The following is a 26528-nucleotide window of genomic DNA, read 5'->3' as shown; positions in this document are numbered from 1 at the left end:
CTCACCACACATCTAGATTAGTTCATTGGGAGGTCTAGTTTCCAAAATGGGGTCACTTGTGGGGGGTTTCTACTGTTTAGGCACATCAGGGACTCTGCAAACGCAACGTGACGCCCGCAGAGCATTCCATCAAAGTCTGCATTTCAAAACGTCACTACTTCCCTTCCGAATTCCGACGTGTGCCCAAACAGTGGTTTACCCCCACATGTGGGGTATCAGCGTACTCCGGAGAAACTGGACAACAACTTTTGGGGTCCAATTTCTCCTGTTACCCTTGGGAAAATAAAAAATTCCGGGCTAAAAAAATCATTTTGAGGAAAGAAAAATTATTTTTTATTTTCACGGCTCTGCGTTATACACTTCTGTGAAGCACCTGGGGGTTTAAAGTGCTCACTATGCATCTACATAAGTTCCTTGGGGCGTCTAGTTTCCAAAATGGGGTCACTTGTGGGGGAGCTCCAATGTTTAGGCACACGGGGGCTCTCCAAACGCGACATGGTGTCCGCTAAAGATTGGAGCCAATTTTTCATTCAAAAAGTCAAATGGCGCTCCTTCCCTTCTGAGCCCTGCCGTGCGCCCAAACAGTGGTTTACTCCCACATATGAGGTATCAGCGTACTCAGGACAAATTGGACAACAACTTTCGTGGTCCAGTTTCTCCTTTTACCCTTGGAAAAATAAAAAAATTGTTGCTAAAAGATCATTTTTGTGACTAAAAAGTTAAATGTTCATTTTTTCCTTCCATGTTGCTTCTGCTGCTGTGAAACACCTGAAGGGTTAATAAACTTCTTGAATGTGGTTTTGAGCACCTTGAGGGGTGCAGTTTTTAGAATGGTGTCACTTTTGGGTATTTTCAGCCATATAGAACCCTCAAACTGACTTCAAATGTGAGGTGGTCCCTAAAAAAAAAATGGTTTTGTAAATTTTGTTGTAAAAATGAGAAATCACTGGTCAAATTTTAACCCTTATAACTTCCTAGCAAAAAAAAATGTTGTTTCCGAAATTGTGCTGATGTAAAGTAGACATGTGGGAAATGTTATTTATTAACTATTTGGTGTCACATAACTCTCTGGTTTAGCAGAATAAAAATTAAAAATGTGAAAATTGCGAAATGTTCTAAATTTTCGCCAAATTTCCGTTTTTTTTTCACAAATAAACGCAGAAATTATCTACCTAAATTTACCACTAACATGAAGCCCAATATGTCACAAAAAACAATCTCAGAATCACTAGGATCCGTTGAAGCGTTCCTGAGTTATTACCTCATAAAGGGACACTGGTCAGAATTGCAAAAAACGGCAAGGTAATTAAGGCCAAAATAGGCTGGGTCATGAAGGGGTTAATCAAGTGGAAGGCCTTACGAATGCTCTGCTGTTGCAGCCTCCACACAGATCCCGATAAAGAACTGCAGGACGTAGTAATGTATAGGGCGGGTGTGTGTAGCAGAGCTACCTGTGCGCACGAATGAGTGTATTAGCTGCTTGTTCCTATATATACATGGAGCAGAGCTGTCCAAGCATGTAGCAGAGCTACGTGTGTCTGCATGTGTGCCTGTAGCAGTTGTGTGTGCGTGTAGCAGAGTTGTGTGTCTGTATGTGTGCGTGTAGCAGACCTGTGTCTATATATGTGCGGGTAGCAGAGCTGTGTGTCTGTGTTTGCATGTAGCAGAGCTGTGTCTGTGCGTGTAGCAGAGCTGTGTTTGTATGTGTGTGTGTAGCAGTTGTTTGCATGTAGCAGAGCTGTCAGTATGTGTGCATGTAGCAGAGCTGTGTGTTTGTACATGTAGTAGAGCTGTGTCTGTATATATGTGTGTGGCAGAGCTGTGTGTTTGTACCTGTGCGTCTAGCAGAGCTGTGTGTCTGTGTGTGCATGTAGCAGAGCTGTGTGTCTGTGTGCATGTAGCAGAGCTGTGTGTCTGTATATGTGCGTGTAGCAGACCTGTGTCTGTGTGCATGTAGCAGAGCTGTGTGTCTGTATGCGCATCTAGCAGAGCTGTGTCTGTGTGTGCATGTAGCAGAGCGGTGTCTGTGTGCATGTAGCAGAGCTGTGTCTGTATATGTGCGTGTAGCAGAGCTGTGTCTGTATATGTGCGTGTAGCAGAGCTGTGTCTGTGTGCATGTAGCAGAGCTGTGTCTGTATATGTGCGTGTAGCAGAGCTGTCTGTGTGCGTCTAGCAGAGCTGTGTCTGTATATGTGCGTGTAGCAGAGCTGTGTGTCTGTGTGTGCATGTAGCAGAGCTGTGTCTGTATATGTGCGTGTAGCAGAGCTGTGTCTGTGTGCATGTAGCAGAGCTGTGTCTGTATATGTGCATGTAGCAGAGCTGTGTCTGTATATGTGCATGTAGCAGAGCTGTCTGTGTGTGCGTCTAGCAGAGCTGTGTCTGTATATGTGCGTGTAGCAGAGCTGTGTGTCTGTATGTGCGTGTAGCAGAGCTGTGTGTCTGTATGTGCGTCTAGCAGAGCTGTCTGTGTGTGCATGTAGCAGAGCTGTGTCTGTGTGCATGTAGCAGAGCTGTGTCTGTATATGTGCATGTAGCAGAGCTGTCTGTGTGCATGTAGCAGAGCTGTGTCTGTGTGTGCATGTAGCAGAGCTGTGTCTGTGTGCATGTAGCAGAGCTGTGTTTGTATATGTGCATGTAGCAGAGCTGTCTGTGTGTGCGTCTAGCAGAGCTGTGTCTGTATATGTGCGTGTAGCAGAGCTGTGTGTCTGTGTGTGCATGTAGCAGAGCTGTGTGTCTGCATGTATATTTTTTTGCTGTGTAAACCTGGGGTGCGTCTTATGTGCCACACGATATGGTAGATGAGTTGGAGGCCGCCCTGACGATACCCTGCAGCGTGTAACCAGCTGCATTTATTGCAAGGTAATTTTCAATAAGGAAAGGCGACTATTCTAAAAGTGGCTGAAATGTCGCTGCGGTTTTGCAGTTTTATGTCTCTGCCAGCTCCACAATATCCTGAATTCGCGGCCACTTGCAGTGGTGCCCGGCCGCTGACGGCCATCTCCTCCGCGCTGGTGTACTGCCTCCAACGCTCCAGTGTGTCATTGCCATTCTCCTCTTTTGCACAGATGAGGAGGAAAGTTACCTGAATGTCACCGTGCACCTGAACCGGCAGAGGATCAGCGAGGGCAACGCCAGCAGCAGCTTCGTGGAGTGGTGGGTGATCAACCTGGAAGACTGCAAGCGAGACTGCAACATCCTCCCAATGGTGATCTTCAACGACAAGGTCAGCCCCCCGAGCCTGGGCTTCCTGGCTGGATATGGGTAAGAGCGGCCTCGTTCACACACGCTCTTACCTCATGGTTAGGATGATGGTTGCTACAGACTTCCTCCAAATCCTGCAGCTTTACATTCCTGGAAGCTCTCAGATTTGTCCACACCGTTTACCATCTCGCCTTTTTTGTCTTCCGCAGAATTATGGGTCTGTATGTTTCGATCGTCCTGGTCATCGGCAAGTTTGTGCGCGGATTCTTCAGCGAGATCTCGCACTCCATCATGTTTGAGGAGCTGCCTTGTGTGGATAAGATCCTGAAGCTCTGCCAGGACATCTACGTGGTGCGGGAGCGCGGAGAGCTGGAGCTGGAAGAAGAGTTGTACGCCAAGCTTATCTTCCTATACCGCTCGCCGGAGACCATGATCAAGTGGACGGTAGACAAGGACTAAGTATGGCGACGCTGAGCCGCGAAAGATGTGACATGAAGTAGGAGGAGCGCCATCCGCTCTCCGGATGGAAAACTATTTGTGACTGAGCGCAGAAAGTCGACACTACCTGTCCAGAGCGAGACGCCAAGGTCAACATTTCTTCTAAAACCCAGAACCTCAGACACTGCTGCAGTCTCCTCTTGCCGCCACAGGAGGGCAGCAACGCACCTCCATGAAGATCTCCGACCAGCCCTAGAGCCATCACTAGGCCCATACTGCTGCTTAATGTTTGGAGATCCGGTGCCGCACACAGAGGATCGTGCTGGGGGTGAAGTTTTTTCTTAAGACTTTTGTGTAATTTTTATCATTTGGGACTTCTGACCAAAGTTCTGGAATGACTTGTGATAAAGAGCTATTTATATACTGTAAAAAGTTATTTTATTTACTGGGCGCGACGCCGCACACTACCTGACCGCCTGGAGGGGACCGGCCTGTGCCTCGCATCAATACTGTACACCAAAGAGGACCCTCCGATGTGCAATATCGCAGGGCAGGACCCCACCCGGGCCCCCGGGTCGTGCTCTGCTCTCTGAACAAAACCAAAAATCAGTAAAGTTTTCAGAGTTACTTGTGTTTTTCTACTATTAAACATGGCATCTGTGAAATAAACTGGATTGTGTTCTCAATCAGCCCCACAGGGACGAAGCCGTGAGCCATCACTCAGAATGAATGGTCAGGTTACAATTTTTAATGTATGGCTTTTGCCTTTTTTATGTAAATTATTTGAGCTTTTTTTCTGGTACATAACTTCTGGGCAGATAAATATTTTTAACACCGTGCAATAAGAGTCTTAACTTTTCTCTAATACTGAAATTCCCCACATGTTTAAATCTGAACTTCCTGCTTCTTCCACCAGGTGGCGATATCATAGAATGCTATAGTGTAGTTCTAGAATATAGCTCTGGGGCAATCAGATCAGCGCCACCTAGTGGTGATAATATGTAAAGGCTCCCAGGTCCCTTAGGTCCACACTGGACGGCCAAATGCAACTCTGATGCACTCCCCTCTTCAGCATACGAGATTATTAGTCAGTCTGAGTCCGTACAACCTTCTGTGCATCACTCTGAGCGACTGGTGGGGGGGTCTCACAAACTGGAGCCCCCACAGATCTGCAACACATTTAATCACTGAGCAATTCAGTAACTAACACTTTGCAAGCAGAGATCTAACACATAATGTGGAATTAAAACAGTCAGCGGCTGTGTTACATTGAGAGTCTGAGAAATGGCTGCAGCTGCGTGAGCTCTCCCCAATGCTGTGAGCTCTCCACAATGCTCTGTGAGCTCTCCACAATGTTCTGTGAGCTCTCCCCAATGCTCTGTGAGCTCTCCCCAATGCTCTGCGAGCTCTCTCCACAATGCTGTGAGCTCTCCCCAATGCTCCGCGAGCTCTCCACAATGCTCTGTGAGCTCTCCACAATGCTCTGTGAGCTCTCCACAATGCTCTGTGAGCTCTCCACAATGTTCTGTGAGCTCTCCACAATGTTCTGTGAGCTCTCCCCAATGCTCTGCGAGCTCTCCACAATGCTCTGTGAGCTCTCCTTAATGCTCTGTGAGCTCTCCACAATGCTCTGTGAGCTCTCCACAATGTTCTGTGAGCTCTCCACAATGTTCTGTGAGCTCTCCCCAATGCTCTGCGAGCTCTCTCCACAATGCTGTGAGCTCTCCCCAATGCTCCGCGAGCTCTCCACAATGTGTGAGCTCTCCCCAATGATCTGCGAGCTGGCCACAATGCGAGCTCTCCCCAATGCTCTGCGAGCTCTCCACAATGTGCGAGCTCTCCCCAATGCTCTGCGAGCAGTCCACAATGTGCGAGCTCTCCCCAATGCTCTGCGAGCAGTCCACAATGCGAGCTCTCCCCAATGCTCTGCGAGCTCTCTCCAATGCTCTGCGAGCTCTCTCCAATGCTCCGCGAGCTCTCCACAATGCGAGCTCTCTCCAATGCTCCGCGAGCTCTCCACAATGCGCCGCGAGCAAGGAGAGATCTCACAGTTCTGTCAGCATCCTTCAGCATATGCCTTGTAGGGGATATAGTCCCCATAAAAATTACACCTTCAATCTCTGCAGAAGAGAGGCAGTGACCAGAACACTAAGAGCTCGTAGCCCCTATAAAAATAGCGCTAACTTTTAGTTTGTGATGACAGAATCGCCTTTACGTGTGAGGATTGTGCAGATTTTCAACCTCTGGATTTGTTAAAAACGACCTTTCAGAATCTTTCTTACTTTACACTGTAGATCTGTAGTCAGTTGTAATTACTAGTGTCAGCCTCCAGATGGCAGCAGCACACACCCCATGGTTTCCTGTGTCCCCCAGTAAAGCAAGAGAGAAAGTTTTGATTTTTTTTTTTCTTTTTCATTGCAGGTGATGAGACGCTCTGGATCTAGCACAGGTATTGCAGCATTGTCCCCCGATACCTGGGACACATCCAGAGCATCTTATGTGACACCCTGCATCTCTCCCGGTAGGTGACAGGAGTGAAGAATTCTCGGCATGTACCGATTGTCAGACGCTCTGTGCGATTTTTGCCCTTTTATTTCCTGTATGACATTGCCCAAACAAAAAGTAAGGTCCCCCAAAGAAGAATCCCTTGGTTAAAGAGCCCACATCTCTGCAATCCTGTGGGTGGGAATTTAAATAGCCCCCTTTTAACTGATGTAAATAGGACCCGTCACAATATGTCGTTTTAAAGGGTTATTCCCAAAATTGAGCAGGTGATAACTTACTGATCACTGGGGTCCCCCGGCAATCTCCAGGGCTGCTCTCTGGGACATGGGAATGCCTGACTGACGGTATACATAGTCTATGGAAGTGACACTTGCCCATCTCTCTCTGTACTACAGATTTTTCCATAACACTTTATTTTATATTTTCCCAGAACATGATAAAAGGGTAAAGTTTACTAATAAATTAGCATCTACTTAAAAATTAAAGTTGTTAAAAATACGGGTGTTGTGCCGGCCTGTGCTGTCTCCTGGAGAGGGTCCGGTCCCGATCCGCTCACGTGTCTCCGCAGCCTTCATCCAGCAGGAACTCCTGTATCTCTGTCCTCATCGCTAACCTAAACCACGGACACAGAAGAGAGAAATTAGATATTTATACCATTAGCCCTTTAGGGGGGTCTCCACCTGTGTAAGAGGAAAGATCCCGCTCATTGTATTCAGCCTCATTCATTTCACGTCCAAGAAAAACTGAGTTTCATTAGAATTTGATCCGATTTTTTTTTTCCGTTTTTTTAATATGTCGGGAAAAAAAAATTTTTCTCCACCTTCTATTGATCTGATTTTTATTTTCACTAATCCATAGACACAGATCAATATCGGACACGTCTCTGCAATTTTGCACGGACCACTTGTTCGCAAAAAAAATAACTCACGGACGTGTGAACGGTCCAATAGACAGTCACAGGAACGAGTGCGATCTATGAACAACTGCGGTGTGAATGAGGCACTGGGACTTTGGGGTCACAGCTCTGGATCAGGGGCTTACCTGCGGCTCCGGTGCTCGGCCTCCTGCAGGATGTATGGAGGGAAGGCGCTTACTGACGTCTGGAAGAAATATGTCACAATATGAAAATGGCAGAGACTAAATCGTGAAGGGATGAAACCAATTCTGTGGATTGTCTTCTATTAGATAGGGTCATTGCTGGGGCATTCCTCCCAATCAGTCGGCCATGATACTGGCTCATTAAGTCCTGTCTCTGGGTTTTATGACTTGAGCGTAAAAATATAGCACACGCTAATTCTACCAGGACTGGTCTGTTATATGGAAAGATTAATGGTAGATAATCGGACATGCCGTCCATTTATGATTAGTGGAGAAGTCTGCGCCGATCCTGTAAATGGAGGGGCCACCGCCTTCCCGGTGGAGATTTTATGCCACTTTTTTTGCCCAATAGCCCCTGAGATGTCACCTACCACATCCTTCATCATCACTCGGCAGCTGTAGCATAAGAAGGATGTGAAGTCTTGTGTCCTGGGAGATCTGTAGGCGGCAGACATTGATTGTAAGTGAGGAAAAGACATCTATATACCCTGCCGTGTGACTGATGGCAGCACTCACCCGCTACAAGAGGTGGATAGGTCACAGCTCTGTCCACCGCTGCAGCATTGCTTCTCAGGGTCTCCTGTGGGTTCTGCATTGCTTTTTGGCTTCTTTTGGGAGAGATTCTGAGATATTTGTGTGGCGGAGAAGGCCGAGGCGTCACCTGATGCAAGAAAAGCACGGAATGAGAACAGACATCCATACAAGGCATTGTGACGGTGCAGTACACTATTATTACCACAAGGTGGCACTAACGTCATTACCATGAGAGCAGGTGAGGGGCATGTATGGCTCCTGAGTTGGGTCATGCTTAAAAGGAATGTCATTTTTTTAAAATTAATGACTATTTATTACATAATCAATTATTTTTAATGCAAAATTAAATGTTGTGTGTTATATATATATACATACATACTTTTTCGGCCATTTTTCTATACTGGTATATAAGTGTCTGAGCACGACTCTCACACACCACAAATACGGCAACTCCTGATCATAGAAGACTGTGGTCTGTGTCCGATCTCGTCCCCTACACTGAGGCTGCCTCCACTTGGGAACTTTAATTATATTTAATATTTTATACCATTAACCCCTTAAAGACCCTGCCCGTTTTCGTTTTTGCGTTTCTGTTTTTCGCTCCCCTTCTTACCAGAGCCATAACTTTTTTATTTTTCCATCAATATGGCCATGTGGGGGCTTGTTTTTTTGTGGGACGAGTTGTACTTTTGAATGACACAATTGGTTTTACCATGTCTTGTACTCAAAAACGGGAAAAAAATTTCAAGTGCGGTGAAATTGCAAATAAAAGTGCAATTCCACAACGTTTTTTGGGATTTTTTTTACCATGTTCACCAAATGCGAAAACTGACCTGCCATTATGATTCTCCAGATCATTATGAGTTCATAGACACCCAACATGTCTAGGTTATTTTTTTACTTCAGTGGTGAAAAAAAAAATCCAAAGTTTGTTAACCCCTTTCTGCCATTAGACGTACTATTCCGTCCATGTGGGGTGGGCCCTACTTCCCAAGGACGGAATAGTACGTCCAGAGCAATCGGCCGCGCTCACAGGGAAAGCGCGGCCGAGTGTCAGCTGACTATCGCAGCTGCAATCCGGCACTATGTGCCAGGAGCGGTCACGGACCGCCCCCGGCACATTAACCCCCGGCACACTGCGATCAAACATGATCGCAGTGTCCCGGCGGTATAGGGAAGCCACCTCCCTGAGACCCTCGGAGCAACGCGATGTGATCGCGTTGCTGCGAGGGTCTCTTACCTCCTCCTCCCTGCAGGTGACCGGATCCAAAATGGCCACGGGGCTGCATCCGGGTCCTGCAGGGAGGTGGCTTCACAGCGCCTGCTCAGAGCAGGTGCCGGGAAGCCTCCCTGCTGTGCATGTCAGATCGCTGATCTGACAGTGCACAGCAAAGTGTCAGATCAGCGATCTGTCACTTTAGTGTGATGTCCCCCGCTGGGGCAAAGTAAAAAAGTAAATAAAAAAAAATTACATGTGTGAAAAAAATAAAAAATAAATCCTAAATAAATAATAAAAAAAAAAATATATATATATATATTGTTCCAATAAATACATTCCTTAATCTAAATAAGAAAAAAACAAAACAATAAAAGTACACATATTTAGTATCGCCGCGTCCGTAATGACTCGACCTATAAAACTGTCCCACTAGTTAACCCCTTCAGTGAACACCGGTTAAAAAAAAAAAAAAGGCAAAAAACAACGCTTTATCATAACGCCAAACAAAAAGTGGAATAACACGCGATCAAAAAGACGGATATAAATAACCATGGTACCGCTGAAAACGTCATCTTGTCCCGCCAAAATCGAGCCGCCATACAGCAAAAAATAAAAAAGTTATAGTCCTCAGAATAAAGCGATGCAAAAAGAGGGATTTTTGGTACTTACCGTAAAATCTCTTTCTTGGAGCCTTCATTGGGGGACACAGGACAACCATGGGTGTATGCTGCTGCTGCTAGGAGGCTGACACTATGCAAAAAAAGGAAAAGGCGTAGCTCCTCCCTCTCAGTATACACCCACCGACAGGCACCAAGTACCTCAGTTAGTGTAAAAAGCAGTAGGAGAAGCGACAGAACTCATAATAGTAAAGGTACCAACTAAACTAGGGCCTCCAGGCCCCAAACACGGTACCAGAACAAACAAGTAGGGAGGGTGCTGTGTCCCCCAATGAAGGCTCCAAGAAAGAGATTTTACGGTAAGTACCAAAAATCCCTCTTTCTTTATCGCTTCATTGGGGGACACAGGACAACCATGGGAAGTCCAAAAGCAGTCCCGGAAAAGGGTGGGTAGAAAGGAAATGAGAAAAGGTCTCAGGTCGGCCGGTGTGCGACCGCTGCCTGCAGTACCTTCCTACCAAGACAGGCATCGGACGAGGCTTGGGTATGAACCCGATAGAACCTCGTAAACGTGTGCAAAGATGACCAGGTTGCGGCCTTGCAAACTTGCAAGGCGGAAGCCTGGTGGCGAACAGCCCAAGAAGCTCCGACACCTCTGGTGGAGTGAGCTCGCATCCCCGAAGGAGGACGTGCCTCATGAAGACTGTACGATTCTGAAATTGCCGAGCGAATCCAGCGGGAGATAGTGGATTTAGACGCTTGAAGGCCCTTCCGACGACCCTCGGAAACAACAAAGAGAGAATCGGATTGACGGAAGGGAGCGGTTCTAGAAAGATAGACCCGAATGGCCCTGACCACGTCAAGCTTGTGAAGGGACTTCTCCAAAGGATGAGCCGGAGAAGGGCAAAATGATGGAAGGACTATGTCCTCGTTGATGTGGAAAGCCGAGACCACCTTGGGAAGGAATTCGGGAACCGGTCTAAGAACGACCATATCCTGATGAAGAATCAGGAAGGGGGAACGGCATGACAGGTCTGCCAACTCGGAGACCCTCCTGATAGATGTAATGGCAATGAGGAAGGCGACCTTCCAAGAGAGAAGGGAAAAGGGCACGTCCTGAAGAGGCCCAAAGGGAGCAGCCTGAAGAGCACCAAGGACCAGGTTAAGGTCCCAAGGATCCAAAGGAGGACAGAAGGGAGGGGCGATATGCGTAACTCCCTGTAGAAATGTCCTAACCTGGTTAATGGAGGAAAGGTCACTCTGGAAGAGGATCGACAGAGCGGACACTTGTCCCTTGAGTGTGCTTAGGGATAGGCCCGAATCGAGACCAGACTGGAGGAAACCGAGAAGATCCGGAAGAGAAAAGGACATTGGAAAAACTTCATTAGTTTCATACCACCGGAAGAACGCTTTCCAGTACCTATCGTAGATACGGGAAGACGCCGGTTTTCTGGCTCTGATCATGGTCTGTATGACCTGGGGAGAGAGACCTCAACGGCCATGCCATTAAACTCAGCGACTGAGAACTCTGGTGGTTGAGAGGTCCCTGCGAGAGGAGGTCTGGCCGATCCGGGAGTCTCCAAGGAGTATCGGCGAGCATATTTACGAGCTCGGTGTACCACGGCCGCCTTGGCCAGTCCGGCGCTATCAGTATGACTGGAATCCCTTCCAACTTGATCTTCTTTACTACCCTTGGAATCAAGGGGAGGGGAGGGAACAGGTAGGGAAACTGAAAGTGGTACCATGGAATTACCAGAGCGTCGTGGCTGACGGCAAGAGGGTCCCGGGATCTGGCGACAAACTGAGGGACCTTGTGGTTCATCCGGGACGCCATAAGGTCGACGTCTGGCGTACCCCAGCGAAGGCAAATTTGGTCGAAAACTGCGGGGTGAAGAGACCACTCGCCCACTGCTAGACCCTGGCGACTGAGGAAGTCGGTTGCCCAGTTTTCGACCCCGGGGATATGAACGGCTGATATGACCGGAACGTGGCGTTCCGCCCACCGAAGGATCTTTGCCGCCTCTGCCATTACTTGGCCGCTGCGAGTCCCGCCCTGGTGGTTTAAGTATGCCACGGCCGTGGCGTTGTCCGACTGGATGTGGACGGGGAGACCCGTCAGAAGAGACTGCCAGTGTATTAGCGCAAGGAAGATTGCCCTGATCTCCAGAAGGTTGATGGGAAGAAGAGCTTCCTGGGTGGTCCAACGGCCCTGAGCCGTGTGATGTCAGAAGACTGCTCCCCACCCGAGTAGGCCAGCATCGGTGGTGATGACTAGCCATTGAAGGGGAAGAAATGATATTCCTCTCAGGAGAGAGGACAGCGTCCACCAGGTTAGGGACTGACGAACCTGGAGAGGAAGGTGGACGGGGAATCCAAAGACCTGTTCCAGGTGGATAGGAGGAATAGCTGGAGAGGGCGGGTGTAGAACTGGGCGAAGGGAACAGCCTCCATGGAGGCCACCATCTTCCCCAGGACTCCCATGCAGAACCGAAGCGACTGGGGTGCTGGGAGAACTGAGAACTTGTCCTCTGGGAGAAAGACCCGAGCTAAGTTCGTGTCGAACACCATGCCCAGGAAGGACAGTCGTTGGGATGGAATCAGAGAGGATTTGGTCCGGTTGATAATCCAGCCGAGACGGGTCAGGGTGTCCAGGGAGACCTGGAGACTGTGGGCACAGTCTACACGAGAGGACCCCTTGATCAACAGATCGTCCAGGTAGGGGATAACGAGGATCCCCCTGGAACGAAGGAGGGCCATGACCGCCGCCATGATTTTGGTGAAGACCCTGGGGGCAGACGCTAAACCGAAGGGAAGAGCCGTGAATAGGTAATGATTATCCCCGATAGCAAACCGAAGGAATCACTGATGCCGTACGCAGATGGGGACATGAAGGTACGCATCTTGGATGTCGACCGAGCAGAGGAACTCCCGGGTTCCATGGCGGCGATCACTGACCGCAGGGATTCCATTCTGAAGTGGCGAGGTCGGACGTGGCGGTTCAGAAGCTTCAAATCCAGGATAGGGCGGAGAGACCCGTCCTTCTTTGGGACTACAAAAAGGTTCGAGGTCCTTCCGACTAACCCGGAAAAACGTTAGTCGGAAGGAATGGGAACTACGACTCTGGCGGCGACCAGAGACGCCACGGCTTGGAGCAAACCAGGTAAATGGGACGGTTGTTTTGGGGGACGAGAGAGAAAGAAGGGATTTTCCGGGAGGGTAGAAAATTCTATCTTGTACCCGGAGGTAATAATCTCTCTGACCCAGGCGTCGCTCATCACTGACAGCCAGGTGTCTTTGAAGAGAAGAAGCCTGCCTCCCACCCTGGAAAGATTCCCAGGTGGGGGCGACCCGTCACTTAGAACGGTATCTGTTGGAACGAGGTCCGGACTGCCTGGGGGGTGGAGCCCTGGACCTCCACATGGGAGCTGGCTTGTAAGAGGGTTTTCTGCATTCGCCCGTGGTAGCGGGGCGCTCTTGTTGCGATGAGGAATCTGAGGCTGCAAGCGTCCGAAAGGGACGAAATGTCCGAGGACCCTTTGAGTTAAAGAAGCGTTTTGGCTTGGACTGGGGGAGAGAGGTACTCTTGCCACCAGTCGCGTCAGAGATAATTTGATCCAGACGAGCACCAAAAAGCCTGGAACCTTGAAATGCTAAGTTGGTGAGAGACTTTTTGGAGGTAGCATCTGCATTCCATGCTTTCAGCCAAAGAATGCGGCGAATAGCGACAATGTTGCTGCTTGCCCTGGCCGAACAGGCTGCTGCATCTAGGGAGGCAGTGAGAAGGTATTTTCCTGCGTAGTTAATCTGGTCTGCGAGGTCAGCCAGCTCGGTAGGGGAGGCCGAAGCCAAAATGCCCCGGCGGAGAATCTTGGCCCAGGTAGAGATGGCCTTAGCCACCCAGGTGGAAGCGAAGCTGGGACAGAGGGAAGCACCCGTTGCCTCGAAAGCTGACTTGGCCAGTGCCTCAATCTGTCTGTCCGATGCGTCCTTAAGCGACACGCCATCCGGTAAGGAGAGAACCGTCTTGGAAGAAAGACGGGAGATCGGCGGATCGACCTTGGGAGACTCAGCCCACTTAGAAAGAAGGTCAGCGCTAAAGGGATAGTGCACGTCCAGATGTTTTCTACCCGAAAAACGCTTTTCAGGATGTTTCCAGTGTTTAGACAGGGTAGACTCAAACTCATCATGGGTAGGAAAGGAGCGAGAGGGACGCTTCACCCGCTTAAAAGAGGCAGAGGAATCCTGGGGAGAAGCCTCGTCTTGTTTTAGTTCGAGGGTTTGCGAGATAGCCAAAATAAGACTATCTACGACAGCCTGCATGCTAGAAGTCTGGTCTGAATCAGAGACAGAACCGGACTGGGAATCCACATCAGACCCAATGTCCTCCTCCGAAGAGGGGAATTGGGAGGAGGAGAGCAGTTTGAGCGCTGCGGAGGGACCCGGAAAACTAGACGAAGAGCCAGAAAGAGTCCTCTTTCTAGAGCGGCTGGCTGATTTGTCTCCCTGAGGTTCAGGGTCAGGTGCGACCGACTCGCCATGGGGGACGGTCGGAGCAATGGTGGCTGTAGGTAGCTGTGGAAGACGTTCAAGCGCCTGGACCAGGGACTGAGACACCTTAGTCAAATCAGAGACCGACTGCGAGATAGCAATGGCCCACTCAGGGGGAGGGGGAGCGCCCCCATCCCGAGAGTCAGAAGCTTCCTGCGGGGTAGACATGGCAGGAGGACTGCAGGACTGGCAGAGAGGCGACGATTGGCCTACTGACCACTTTATCTTACAACGAGCACAGGAAGGGAGGCTCCAGAAGAGTTGGACATAAGGAGATTCTGCAGCACTATACTACAAAAAAGACTAAGGGGCCTACAGTGGTATGGATAATACCGAGGGAGGGGCCAATATAGCGTCGCAATCCTATCGTACCACAGAGCAGAGTTATCTGTGTCCCCCAAAGCACGATTCTCCTGTGCACGGAGCTGCAGAGACAGGAAGTGCCAGCGGTGAAGAAAGGGCGGAGCTGTGCTTTGAGGATAAGCCAAGGCTCCTGATAGGGCCGTGCCAAAAGGGAAGGGCGTGCCCGAGATGTAAGAGCCATCCTGAGTGGAGGAAGAAAAGAGTGTCGAAAAAGCGCGCCCGAGGAGGGGGCGTGGCCGGCCGCAGCGGTGAAAACAAAAGTAAAAAATCTGGGACTTTGTGTCAGGGAGAGAGCGCTGCACATCTAGTCAGGGGAGGATACTGCTGTGGTAAAGCGGCTGCCGCTGAAGCGCTTGGTACCTGCATGTCCGGTTCCACAGGTAGAGTGGGGAGAGAGGATCGTCCAGGGGCCCGTTGAGAGAGGGGTCGCTGGATACGGAATCCTTCGTCCAGAAGACGGCCTTGACCCCAAAGACAAGGGGGAGGGTCACCGCTGGTGACCACCGTCTTCCTCTCAGCCCACTCCGAGGAGAAGGGTGAGGGGGACTGTTTGGCAAGGACCGCCACCATAAAGACCCTGGAGCACCTGGGAGGGTGACAGGGGATAATCTCCTGCCGGCGGTCTGAGAGCTGCGATGCGGACAACACCACACTGCTCGCTCAGCCGCCCTCCTGGGGAGGCAGGGTGGGAGATTGCACCCTGAATCCCTGAATGCTGTAACTGAAAAAGAAAAGCCAAATCGTTAATAAAAACAACAAAACCTGTAAAGGAATTCAAGGTGCAGCAGCAGATCTGAAGATCCAGGTCCGCCTCCTACAGACACTAAGCACAAACTGGGGTACTTGGTGCCTGTCGGTGGGTGTATACTGAGAGGGAGGAGCTACGCCTTTTCCTTTTTTTGCATAGTGTCAGCCTCCTAGCAGCAGCAGCAGCATACACCCATGGTTGTCCTGTGTCCCCAATGAAGCGATAAATAATTATTTTTTCTATAAAATAGTTTTTATCTTATAAAAGCGCCAAAACATAAAAACATGATGTAAATGAGGTATCGCTGTAATTGTACTGACCCGAAGAATAAAACTGCTTTATCCATTTTACAAACGCGGAACGGTATAAACGCCTCCCCCAAAAGAAATTCATGAATAGCTTGTTTTTGGTCATTCGGCTCACAAAAATCCGAATAAAGAGCGATCAAAAAGTGTCACGTGCCCGAAAATGTTACCAATAAAAACGTCAACTCGTCCTGCAAAAAACAAGACCTCACATGACTCTGTGGACCAAAATATGGAAAAATTATAGCTCTCAATATGAGGTAACGCAAAAAATGTTTTTTTGCAATAAAAAGCGTCTTTTAGTGTGTGACGGCTGCCAATCATAAAAATCCGCTAAAAAACCCGCTATAAAAGTAAATCAAACCCCCCTTCATCACCCCCTTAGTTAGGGAAAAATTAAAAAATTGTATTTATTTCCATTTTCCCATTAGGGTTAGGGCTAGGGTCAGGGTTAGGGTTGGGGCTAGGGCTACGGCTACAGTTAGGGTTGGGGCTAAAGTTAGGGTTAGGGTTGGGGCTAAAGTTAGGGGTTGGATTACATTTACGGTTGGGAATAGGGTTGGGATTAGGGGTGTGTCAGGGTTAGGGGTGTGGTTAGGGTTACCGTTGAGATTAGGGTTAGGGGTGTGTTTGGATTAGGGTTTCAGTTAGAATTGGGGGGTTTCCACTGTTTAGGCACATCAGGGGCTCTCCAAACGCGACATGGCGTCCGATCTCAATTCCAGCCAATTCTGTGTTGAAAAAGTAAAACAGTACTCCTTCCCTTCCGAGCTCTCCCGTGTGCCCAAACAGGGGTTTACCCCAACATATGGGGTATCAGCGTACTCAGGACACATTGGACAACAACTTTTGGGGTCCAATTTCTCCTGTTACCCTTGGGAAAATACAAAACTGGGGGCTAAAAAATTATTTTTGTGGAAAAAAAAAGGATTTTTTATTTTCACGGCTGTGCGTTATAAACTGTAGTGAAACACTTTGGGCTTCAAAGTTCTCACAACACATCTAGATAAGTTCCTTGGGGGGGGGTCTAGTTTCAAATATGGGGTCACTTGTGGGGGGTTTCTACTGTTTAGGTACATTAGGGGCTCTGCAAACGCAATGTGATGCCTGCAGACCATTCCATCTAAGTCTGCATTCCAAATGGCGCTCCTTCCTTTCCGAGCTCTCCCATGCGCCCAAACGGTGGTTCCCCCCACATATGGGGTATCAGCGTACTCAGGACAAATTGGAAAACAACTTTTGGGGTCCAATTCCTTCTCTTACCCTTGGGAAAATAAAAAATTGGGGGCGAAAAGATTATTTTTGTGAAAAAATATTTTTTATTTTTACGGCTCTGCATTGTAAACTTCTGTGAATCACTTAATGGGTCAAAGTGCTCACCACACATCTAGATAAGTTCCTTAGGGGGTCTACTTTCCAAAATGGTGTCACTTGTGGGGGGTTTCAATGTTTAGGCACATCAGTGGCTCTACAAACGCAACATGGCGTCCCATCTCAATTCCTGTCAATTTTGCATTGAAAAGTCAATTGGCACTCCTTCGCTTCCGAGCTCTGCCATGCACCCAAACAGTGGTTTATCCCCACATATGGGGTATCGGCGTACTCAGGACAAATTGTACAACAACTTTTGGGGTCCATTTTCTCCTGTTACCCTTGGTAAAATAAAACAAATTGGAGCTGCAGTAAATTTTTTGTGAAAAAATGTTCATTTTTATTTAAAAATTCCAAAAATTCCTGTGAAACACCTGAAGGGTTAATAAACTTCTTGAATGTGGTTTTGAGCACCTTGAGGGGTGCAGTTTTTAGAATGGTGTCACACTTGGTTATTTTCTATCAAATAGACCCCTAAAAATGACTTCAAATGAGATGTGGTCCCTAAAAAAAAATGGTGTTGTAAAAAAGGAGATTTTTGTGTACTCACCGTAAAATCTCTTTCTCTTAGCCTCTAACTGGGGGACACAGAACCATGGGTGTTATGCTGCTGTCCACTAGGAGGCGACACTATGCATAATCTGAAAAAGATTAACCGTGGCTCCTCCTCTGCAGTATACACCCCTGGACGGCATTAGCCTTCTCCAGTTTTGTGCAAAAGCAGTAGGAGGAACGTAACATGAATGACATACCTATAAGAAGGCCACTATGTACGAGCTCAAAGAACAATATGAGAACTCAACAACAGTAACAACGGCCCGAAAAGGGCAACAGCGTGGGAGCTGTGTCCCCGAATTAGAGGCTAAGAGAAAGAGATTTTACGGGGAGTACACAAAAATCTCCTTTACTCTGTTGCTTCATTGGGGGACACAGGACCATGGGACGTCCTAAAGCAGTCCCTGGGTGGGAAGCAATGGACGAATATTGTGCAGACAGGCCCCTATACTTGGGGCACAGCCGCCTGCAGAACACATCTACCCAGGCTCGCTTCCGCTGAGGACTGGGTATGAACCCCGTAGTGTTTAGTAAATGAGTGTGGGCTAGTCCAAGTGGCCGCCTTACACACTTGCTGTGCCGAAGCCTGGAGCCGAATGGCCCAGGAGGCCCCTACCGCCCGTGTAGAGTGTGCCGTAATACCGGCTGGAAGAGGAGAATTCTTAAGGCTGTAGGCCTCTTGTATGGTGGATGTGATCTTCCTGGCAAGGGTAGCTTTGGAAGCTGGGAGACCCTTGCGGCCGCCTTCCGGAAGAAGGAAAAGGGATCAGACCTCCGGAAGGACGCAGTCCTAGACACATATATACGCAATGCCCTGACAAGGTCAAGCGCATGCAGAGCCCTCTCCACTCTATGAACCGGGACCGGACAAAGGGAAGGCAGAGAAATTTCCTCATTGAGGTGGAAGTTGGACACAACCTTCGGAAGGAAGGATGGGACCGTACGGAGAACTACCTTGTCCTGGTGAAAAAACCAGGAAGGGCCGTCTGCAGGAGAGTGCTGCAAGTTCAGACACCCTGCGTAGCGAGGTGATTGCCACCAGGAAAAAACCACCTTCTGGGAGAGAAGGCAGAGCGGGACCTCCTTAAGGGGTTCGAAGGGTGGTTCCTGCAATGCTGTCAGGACCAGGTTGAGGTCCCACATTTCTAGTGGTCGTCTGTAGGGGGGAACCAATCGGGAAACCCCCTGAAGAAAAGTCCTTCCTCGCAGCTTGGGAGAGGGCTGACACCTGGCTCTTAGGCGAGCCCAGGGACAGCCTGGCCTCCAGACCCGATTGGAGAAAAAAACAGGTAGTTTGGGGAGGGAAGAAGGGAATGGGGTCTGGCCGAAAGATTCGCACCAGGTAAAGAGAACTTTCCAGGTACGGTCATAGATCTTGGCAGAGGCTAGCTTCCGTGCCCTGATCATGGTCCTAATGACGTCCGTCGAGAGCCCTGCCTGGGTTAGAACCCAGATTTCAAAAGCCATGCCGTCAAATTGAGAGCCCCTGAGTTCTGGTGGTAGAACGGGCCTTGTGATAGAAGATCCGGGCGGTCAGGGGGCGTCTGCTGAACGTTGTACGACGTCGGCGTACCATGTACGTCTGGGCCACACCGATGCGATTAAGATGGTTGGAACTCCATCTTGCTTGATCTTCCTCACCACTCTGGATAACAGGGGGAGAGGTGAAAAAATGTACAGAGGCTGGAACTGGGTCCAGTCCTGAACCAGAGCGTCTGCTCCGAGCGACCGAGGATCGTGTGTTCTGGCTATGAAGTTGGAGACCTTGGCATTGAAGTGGGATGCCATTAGGTCCACATCTGGGGTCCCCCAGCGATGGCAGATCTGACGAAACATTTCGGGATGGAGAGACCACTCTCCCGAATCTATTCCTTGTCGTCTGAGGTCTGCTTCCCAGTTGTCCACACCCGGAATGTGGACCGCCGAGAGAACCGAGCCTGTGTCCTCCACCCAGTGGAGGATGTGTGACACTTCTCGCATCGCCTGGGTACTGCGGGCCCCCCCTTGGTGATTCACATATGCCACAGTGGTGGCATTGTCCGATTGTATTCTGATGTGAGAGGCTGCCAGTAAGTGATGGAAGGCCCTCAATGCCAGGAGGATGGCACGAATTTCCAGGATGTTGATGGGCATGGTCGCTTCCACTGGGGACGACTTGCCCTGTGCCCTGTGGTGTAGGTGCACTGCACCCCAACCCGTCAAGCTCGCATCGGTGGTCAGAACCTTCCACTGACCTGTGAGAAAGGATTTCCCCTTTGATAACGAGGTTGGCTTGAGCCACCAGTGCAGGGACCTCTTGGTTGACAACGTTAGCCGGAACTCCCTGTCGAGAGAAAGGGATTCCTGTCCCAGGACATGAGAATGGCTAGTTGGAGAGGCCTGAGGTGAAACTGGGCCAAATTGGGACCGCTTCTATTGCTGCCCCCATCCTGCCGAGGACTCATGGCAAACCGGAGAGATCGAGGGGGTTTGCGGAAGAGGATGCGACCCTGGAGGTGTTGTATAGCATTCCCAGGAAGGTCAGAGACAGACTCAGGGTTGGTGATGACCTTTGTAGGTTGACTAACCAGCCCATGCGACTCAGTGTCGATTGTGATTGAGACGCTGAGCTCGCAGTCCTTGAAGGTAGGAGCCTTGATGAGTAGATCGTCCAGGTATGGAACGACTACTCTGCCTCTGGAGTGCAGGACGTCCATGGTGGCTGCCATGACATTGGTAAACACTCTGGGAGCCGTGGCGAGTCTGAACGGAAGAGCCACGAACTGGTAGTGGTCCTGGTCGATTGCGAACCTGAGAACTCTGACGAGCAGGTGCAATCGGTATATGCAGGTATGCGTCTTGTATTTCTATGAAGGTGAGATATTCTCCCTTCTCCATGGACGCAATGATGGACCGAAGGGGACTCCAGCGGAAGTGACGAACCCGTACATATTTGTTGAGTTGTTTTAGGTCCAGTATGGGCCATACGCTGCCTTTCTTGGGGACTAGATTGGAGTAGAACCCTCGGAAGCGCCCGGCCGTGGGAACCGGTACTACGACTCCTGCTTGAAGAAGCGAGGGAACCGCTTGGTGGAAGGCACGAGCCTTGGCTGGCGGTTTTGGGGGAACAGAGAGGAAGACTCGGTTCGGTGGGTTGGAGGTTGAACACTATCTTGTATCCGGAAGACACTAGCTCCCTGACCCACCTGTCTTCTGTAGTAGGCATCCAGAGTTGCTGGAAGAGCAAAGTCGGCCGCCTACGGGTGGGATGTCTTCCGGGGTCCGTAAGTCATAAGGAGGAAAAAATCTGAGGTTTACCTCCTTTGGGCTTTGACTGGCCTGCTTTTAACTGCCAGGTCTTGTCCGACCTTTGCGTCGACCATGAGTTGTCCCTGTGTGGGAGACGGTTACGATTTTGTGCTGGACGCGAGACGGACCAGCCCGAGGAATTCTGAAAGGATCGGAATCGGTTTTGTTACACTTCTTGTAAGTGCGTATAGGTTTCAGTTGAGGGAGAGAGGTACTCTTCCCCCCCGGTGGCGTTGGAAATGTGTCCAACTTTTTACCGAAAGGTCACCCACTGAGATACGGGAGGTGAGTGAAGGACTTCTTTGAGGCTGCGTCCGCTTTCCATTCCGCAGCCAGAGGTTACGCCGAATCGTGATGGCGTTTGATGCTATCCCCGTTATGCCCCTTGTTGAATAGAGCTGCATGAAGCATGTAATCTGCTACAACTGCTATTTGAACCGCTTGGTCCGACAGCTCAGGAGCAGATGCTTGGAGGCCAGCTTGTAAATTTTTGGCCCAAGCCAGTATGGCCTTGGCAGCCCAAACTAAAGCGAACGCAGGAGCCAGGGATGCCCCTGCCGCCTCGAAAATTGAACGAGCCATGCGTTCTAACTGCCGGTCTGCTGCGTCCCTGAGGGTTGAGCTATCTGGCAGTGAAAGGAGAGTCTGTGCTGCTAGTCTAGAGACTGGGGGGTCCACTTCGGGTGGATCTGTCCATTCCTTGGTGTCCTTCTGTGGGTAAGGGTACCTTTCCTCCAGATATTTGCGATTAGCAAATTTTTTCTCAGGCTGTGAGAGCTGCTCTATAAGGATCGCTTTAAACTCTGGGTGGTTAGAGAAAACCTTAGGCGGCTTCAGAGGTCCTTCAAAGGAAATCCTCTGGTGGCAGATTAGAAATGTCCAGCACCCGATGGATGGAAGAGATTATGTCCTCGACTAGCGCTGTATTGCTAGGGGGGATTGGGATCAGGGACCCCTCCGTTTCCTTGTCTGAGTCGGAGTCTTCCGAATCCTGTGTATCACTGAGGCGTCCCCTGCTGGGTGAGCTGGGGAGGAGGCCTTCTCTGGTTGGGGACTGCGGAGATCTGCATTGTCTGCCCCTGGAAGGGGACGGTTTAGATGACTTGGAACTGTGAAGGAAGAAATTAAGAAAGATTCTCCATTTTGTGCTTTTCGACTCCATTTTGTTGTTTTGATATAAATTTTGTTACTAGGCTAAAGTTTACAGCTGTTATGAGACCTTGATTGTTGCAATCTAAACAGAACATGAGACTGAGGGTGTATTGTTCTACAAAACTTTGACGCACAGACTGTTCCTGCATTCTTATAGGTTAAGAACTGTGAGCGTGTTCTTATGCTGATTGGTTGAAGTATAATTTCTATGACTATGATAAGTCATACAGAATAAACGGGGGCCAGAGAGATCAGCTTGATCCCCCCCAAACAGAGACACACGTCTCCGTCTGGTCATTTTCAGTTGCCGGCAACACCTTGTATATTAATTTGGAAATCACTGAGTTAACCGTGAAGGATCAATTTAGATCCTCCCTCAACAGTTGGCGCCCGAAACGTGGGGCCCCAAGCAGGAACGCCTCTGCCCCCCGGAGGACAACAAGACAAAGGACCCTCGGACCGGACGCAGGAACTGGAAAATTGGGACTGATCATCCCCCACAACAACCACGGTAAGTTGGCAGTTATACTGTCCAGACTGACCGTTTGGTGTGGTTTTCCTGTGTTTGTTGCTGCAAAGAGGATCTGAGGTTTGTCCCCGAAGGTGGGATGATTTTTGGGTCGAATCATATAGAGGTGTAGTTCCGTTGGGAGCCCAGTGCTCGAACCGTACCTCATAAGGGACGGACACCCCGGATTGACCAGTGATGTAATTCTCTTTATAGTCAAAATATCCTGAATTCCTGATCACTGTTAGAATCAGGCGCGGTGAGGTGATCGAAGATGGGTAGGATGCCGTAACTCAGGAATATATAGGTATACAGTATGTATATTTCCAGAGGTGTCCGGAGGGAAAGTCTGAGACACCCTCCTCCTTTCGCTGAGTACCGCGATTTGCGCGGTGAGGTGATCGAAGATGGGTAGGATGCGTAACTCAGGAATATATAGGTATACAGTATGTGTATTTCCAGAGGTGTCCGGAGGGCTAGTTTGAGACGATGCCCTCATCCTTTCACTGAGTACCGTGTTTTTTGGGTTGTCCCAGTGGGGGACAGGTAAACCCGGTAGAATAGATTATACGGCCGTTTTAGTATTGTACACAACTTAAGTAAGGATATTTAGCTCTAAAGGAGAATCAGTTTCCGTGGAAGAAGAAGAAGATTTTGAATTTGTGTGATGAATTTGATATTGTTAGCCCAAAGACGGGGAAATAAATCTGTCAGGAATGCAGGGAAAATATTCTCAATTATTGTTTTATTCCTAAGGTGTTCTGGTATGTGAATTGTGTGATGAAGATTTTGTAGAAATTAATTAAGTCTGAGAACTGCTGTATTCCGTTTCTGTGTTTATCTCTAAGATACCCGATGGGAAGGGTCAAACAGCTGCGCTATTGCTTTCTTCTTTCTGTGTTGAGGAATGCTGCGATTTTCTTATCTCTGTGTCCCTGGAATGGAGGGGGCACATAGCTGCGTTCTCTTTGTATTTTCTTGGTGTAGTACGCGCTGGGAGATTTGTGTTTAAACAATAGTTGAAATATGGTACCTAGTTTTAGAAGGAAACTTGTAAGTGATTGTTTGATTATCAGTGTAATTGAAAGATTGGTAAAAGATTCACCTGCTTCAAGTTGAGTGGTTGATATATAGCAAATTGAGGATCAACAGAGGACGTGAATTCTGATTGTTTTGTCACGTTGAAAAGGGAAAGTTGTCTATTACTATGACAAAAAACTGGATGTTTTGTGGTACCAGAAGGAACTGAGAAAGTGACTGAGATTAATGTGTTAGAAAGACAAATAATTAAAAATAATAATCTGAATCAGGGGGGCTCCCTGTTAGATGATATGGTCCCTCCCCAGGAAATTAAGCCTCTACTCCCGACTGTAAGCCCTATGCCCCTTAACCCCAAGGCACCAATACAGGTCCTTCTCAAAAAATTAGCATATAGTGTAAAATTTCATTATTTACCATAATGTAATGATTACAATTAAACTTTCATATATTATAGATTCATTATCCACCAACTGAAATTTGTCAGGTCTTTTATTGTTTTAATACTGATGATTTTGGCATACAACTCCTGATAACCCAAAAAACCTGTCTCAATAAATTAGCATATTTCACCCGTCCAATCAAATAAAAGTGTTTTTTAATAACAAACAAAAAAACCATCAAATAATAATGTTCAGTTATGCACTCAATACTTGGTCGGGAATCCTTTGGCAGAAATGACTGCTTCAATGCGGCGTGGCATGGAGGCAATCAGCCTGTGACACTGCTGAGATGTTATGGAGGCCCAGGATGCTTCAATAGCGGCCTTAAGCTCATCCAGAGTGTTGGGTCTTACGTCTCTCAACTTTCTCTTCACAATATCCCACAGATTCTCTATGGGGTTCAGGTCAGGAGAGTTGGCAGGCCAATTGAGCACAGTAATACCATGGTCAGTAAACCATTTACCAGTGGTTTTGGCACTGTGAGCAGGTGCCAGGTCATGCTGAAAAATGAAATCTTCATCTCCATAAAGCATTTCAGCCGATGGAAGCATGAAGTGCTCCAAAATCTCCTGATAGCTAGCTGCATTGACCCTGCCCTTGATGAAACACAGTGGACCAACACCAGCAGCTGACATGGCACCCCACACCATCACTGACTGTGGGTACTTGACACTGGACTTCAGGCATTTTGGCATTTCCTTCTCCCCAGTCTTCCTCCAGACTCTGGCACCTTGATTTCCGAATGACATGCAAAATTTAGCAACAGTCCAGTGCTGCTTCTCTGTAGCCCAGGTCAGGCGCTTCTGCCGCTGTTTATGGTTCAAAAGTGGCTTTACCTGGGGAATGCGGCACCTGTAGCCCATTTCCTGCACACGCCTGTGCACGGTGGCTCTGGATGTTTCCACACCAGACTCAGTCCACTGCTTCCTCAGGTTCCCCAAGGTCTGGAATCGGTCCTTCTCCACAATCTTCCTCAGGGTCCGGTCACCTCTTCTCGTTGTACAGCGTTTTCTGCCACATTGTTTCCTTCCAACAGACTTACCATTGAGGTGCCTTGATACAGCACTCTGGGAACAGCCTATTTGTTGAGAAATTTCTTTCTGGGTCTTACCCTCTTGCTTGAGGGTGTCAATGATGGCCTTCTTGACATCTGTCAGGTTGCTAGTCTTACCCATGATGGGGGTTTTGAGTAATGAACCAGGCAGGGAGTTTTTAAAAGCCTCAGGTATCTTTAGCATGTGTTTAGAGTTAATTAGTTGATTCAGAAGATTAGGGTAATAGGTCGTTTAGAGAACCTTTTCTTGATATGCTAATTTATTGAGACAGGTTTTTTGGGTTATCAGGAGTTGTATGCCAAAATCATCAGTATTAAAACAATAAAAGACCTGACAAATTTCAGTTGGTGGATAATGAATTTATAATATATGAAAGTTTAATTGTAATCATTACATTATGGTAAATAATGAAATTTTACACTATATGCTAATTTTTTGAGAAGGACCTGTATATCCTGGACTGCCGAGTAGTTCTATGGGTGTCTTATGGTAGTATTTAAAGATCTGGGTCTCATTGTAACAAAAAGCCCATACACACCTTTTTGTAGTAGCTTTAAGGTCCGGCCTTAAATCTGAATTAAAAGAGGCAATAATGTCAGTCAGATCTGATACTGAGATTTCCACTCCAGATGATGCATTAAAAGTAATTAAAAGTTTTCAGAAGAATTTAGCACGTTCTGCATCAACAGGGAAATCAAAGGTTAAAACTGTAGCTGCAGCAATCTCTGCTCCAATTCCAGCCCCCACCCCAGGTACAAGCACGCAGCTGGTTCCTTATCAGTGGCCTGCCCAGCAGCAAACTCTAATTCCAGCCCTTCCACCTTATAGAATTCAGTCCCCTACTCAAATACTTCTTTTAACCCTATGTCTGGAGGTATCGCTCCCCAGCCCCGCAGCACCAGTTCTTGCTTGCAGTGTTGGCGCTGTGGCCGGCCCGGTCACTTTCAGAGAGATTGTCACACCCCTGCTGACAGATGCTACCCTCAAGTTCCCCCTTCCAGTCGTAACCTGAATACAGGGAACCCCAGAGGATACCCCAATTACAGACAGCCTCAAAATCCTGATAATCGCCCATACTGAAGGGGTGGCCAACCAGGGTCTGCCATCACAATATCCTTCACCAAACCTGTGGCATGCTCATCTGTCACGCTTCCTGTTGGGGACACCCTTGTTAAGTTCATGGTAGACACTGGGGCGGCCAACTCTATAATCAGGTCATCAGATGTACCTACGGATATCCCTATTCAATTCTCAGACCAAGAGCTTGTTTTAATTGGAGTAGATGGCAGGCCCAATAAACATACTCTTATAAAACCTATCCCTGTGGGACCCTTCCCTGAAGTCATGGCTCAGTTCCTAATCTCTCCCTTATGTCCGGTAAATTTACTGGGGGCAGATTTATTATCACAGTTCCGCTCCAGAATATAATTCCAAGATGATGGTCAGATGGTCCTTACGTTATATAACCCCTATGCAGATGAACATAATGAGATGTGTATCCTACATGCCCTTCCTACGGTTATGATGGTCCTGATAGACCCA

At 48.5% G+C, this 26528-nt stretch overlaps 2 protein-coding genes across 11 annotated transcripts in view; one reads left to right on the top strand and one right to left on the bottom strand.

Annotated features, from left to right (window-relative positions):
* Positions 1–4308, top strand: part of PIEZO1 (piezo type mechanosensitive ion channel component 1 (Er blood group)) — a 175283-nt gene extending 170975 nt beyond the window's left edge. For 5 of the 6 annotated variants that reach the window (XM_077288416.1, XM_077288418.1, XM_077288417.1 and 2 more), the window contains 2 exons: positions 3066–3261; positions 3411–4308. In XM_077288416.1, coding sequence (XP_077144531.1) covers positions 3066–3261; positions 3411–3660 — 446 coding nt within the window. In that variant the 3' untranslated portion in view covers positions 3661–4308. The remainder of the gene's footprint in view (positions 1–3065; positions 3262–3410) is intronic. The other variant, XM_077288420.1, reaches the window with a different exon arrangement.
* A 2217-nt stretch (positions 4309–6525) lies between these two features.
* CTU2 (cytosolic thiouridylase subunit 2) overlaps positions 6526–26528 on the bottom strand; it is a 42157-nt gene continuing 22154 nt past the window's right edge. For 3 of the 5 annotated variants that reach the window (XM_077288410.1, XM_077288408.1, XM_077288412.1), the window contains exons 12-13: positions 7759–7903; positions 7309–7680 (exon numbers count right to left, since the gene is read on the bottom strand). In XM_077288410.1, coding sequence (XP_077144525.1) covers positions 7458–7680; positions 7759–7903 — 368 coding nt within the window. In that variant the 3' untranslated portion in view covers positions 7309–7457. Of the gene's footprint in view, positions 6758–7185; positions 7245–7308; positions 7681–7758; positions 7904–26528 lie in introns of those variants that run through there. The other 2 variants (XM_077288411.1, XM_077288409.1) reach the window with 1 other exon arrangement.

This window comes from Ranitomeya variabilis, chromosome 2 (genome assembly GCF_051348905.1).
Source record: "Ranitomeya variabilis isolate aRanVar5 chromosome 2, aRanVar5.hap1, whole genome shotgun sequence".
Lineage (NCBI taxonomy): Eukaryota > Metazoa > Chordata > Amphibia > Anura > Dendrobatidae > Ranitomeya > Ranitomeya variabilis.
The sequence above is the reverse complement of the archived record's forward strand: the minus strand, read 5'-3'. Positions and strand labels throughout refer to the sequence as shown.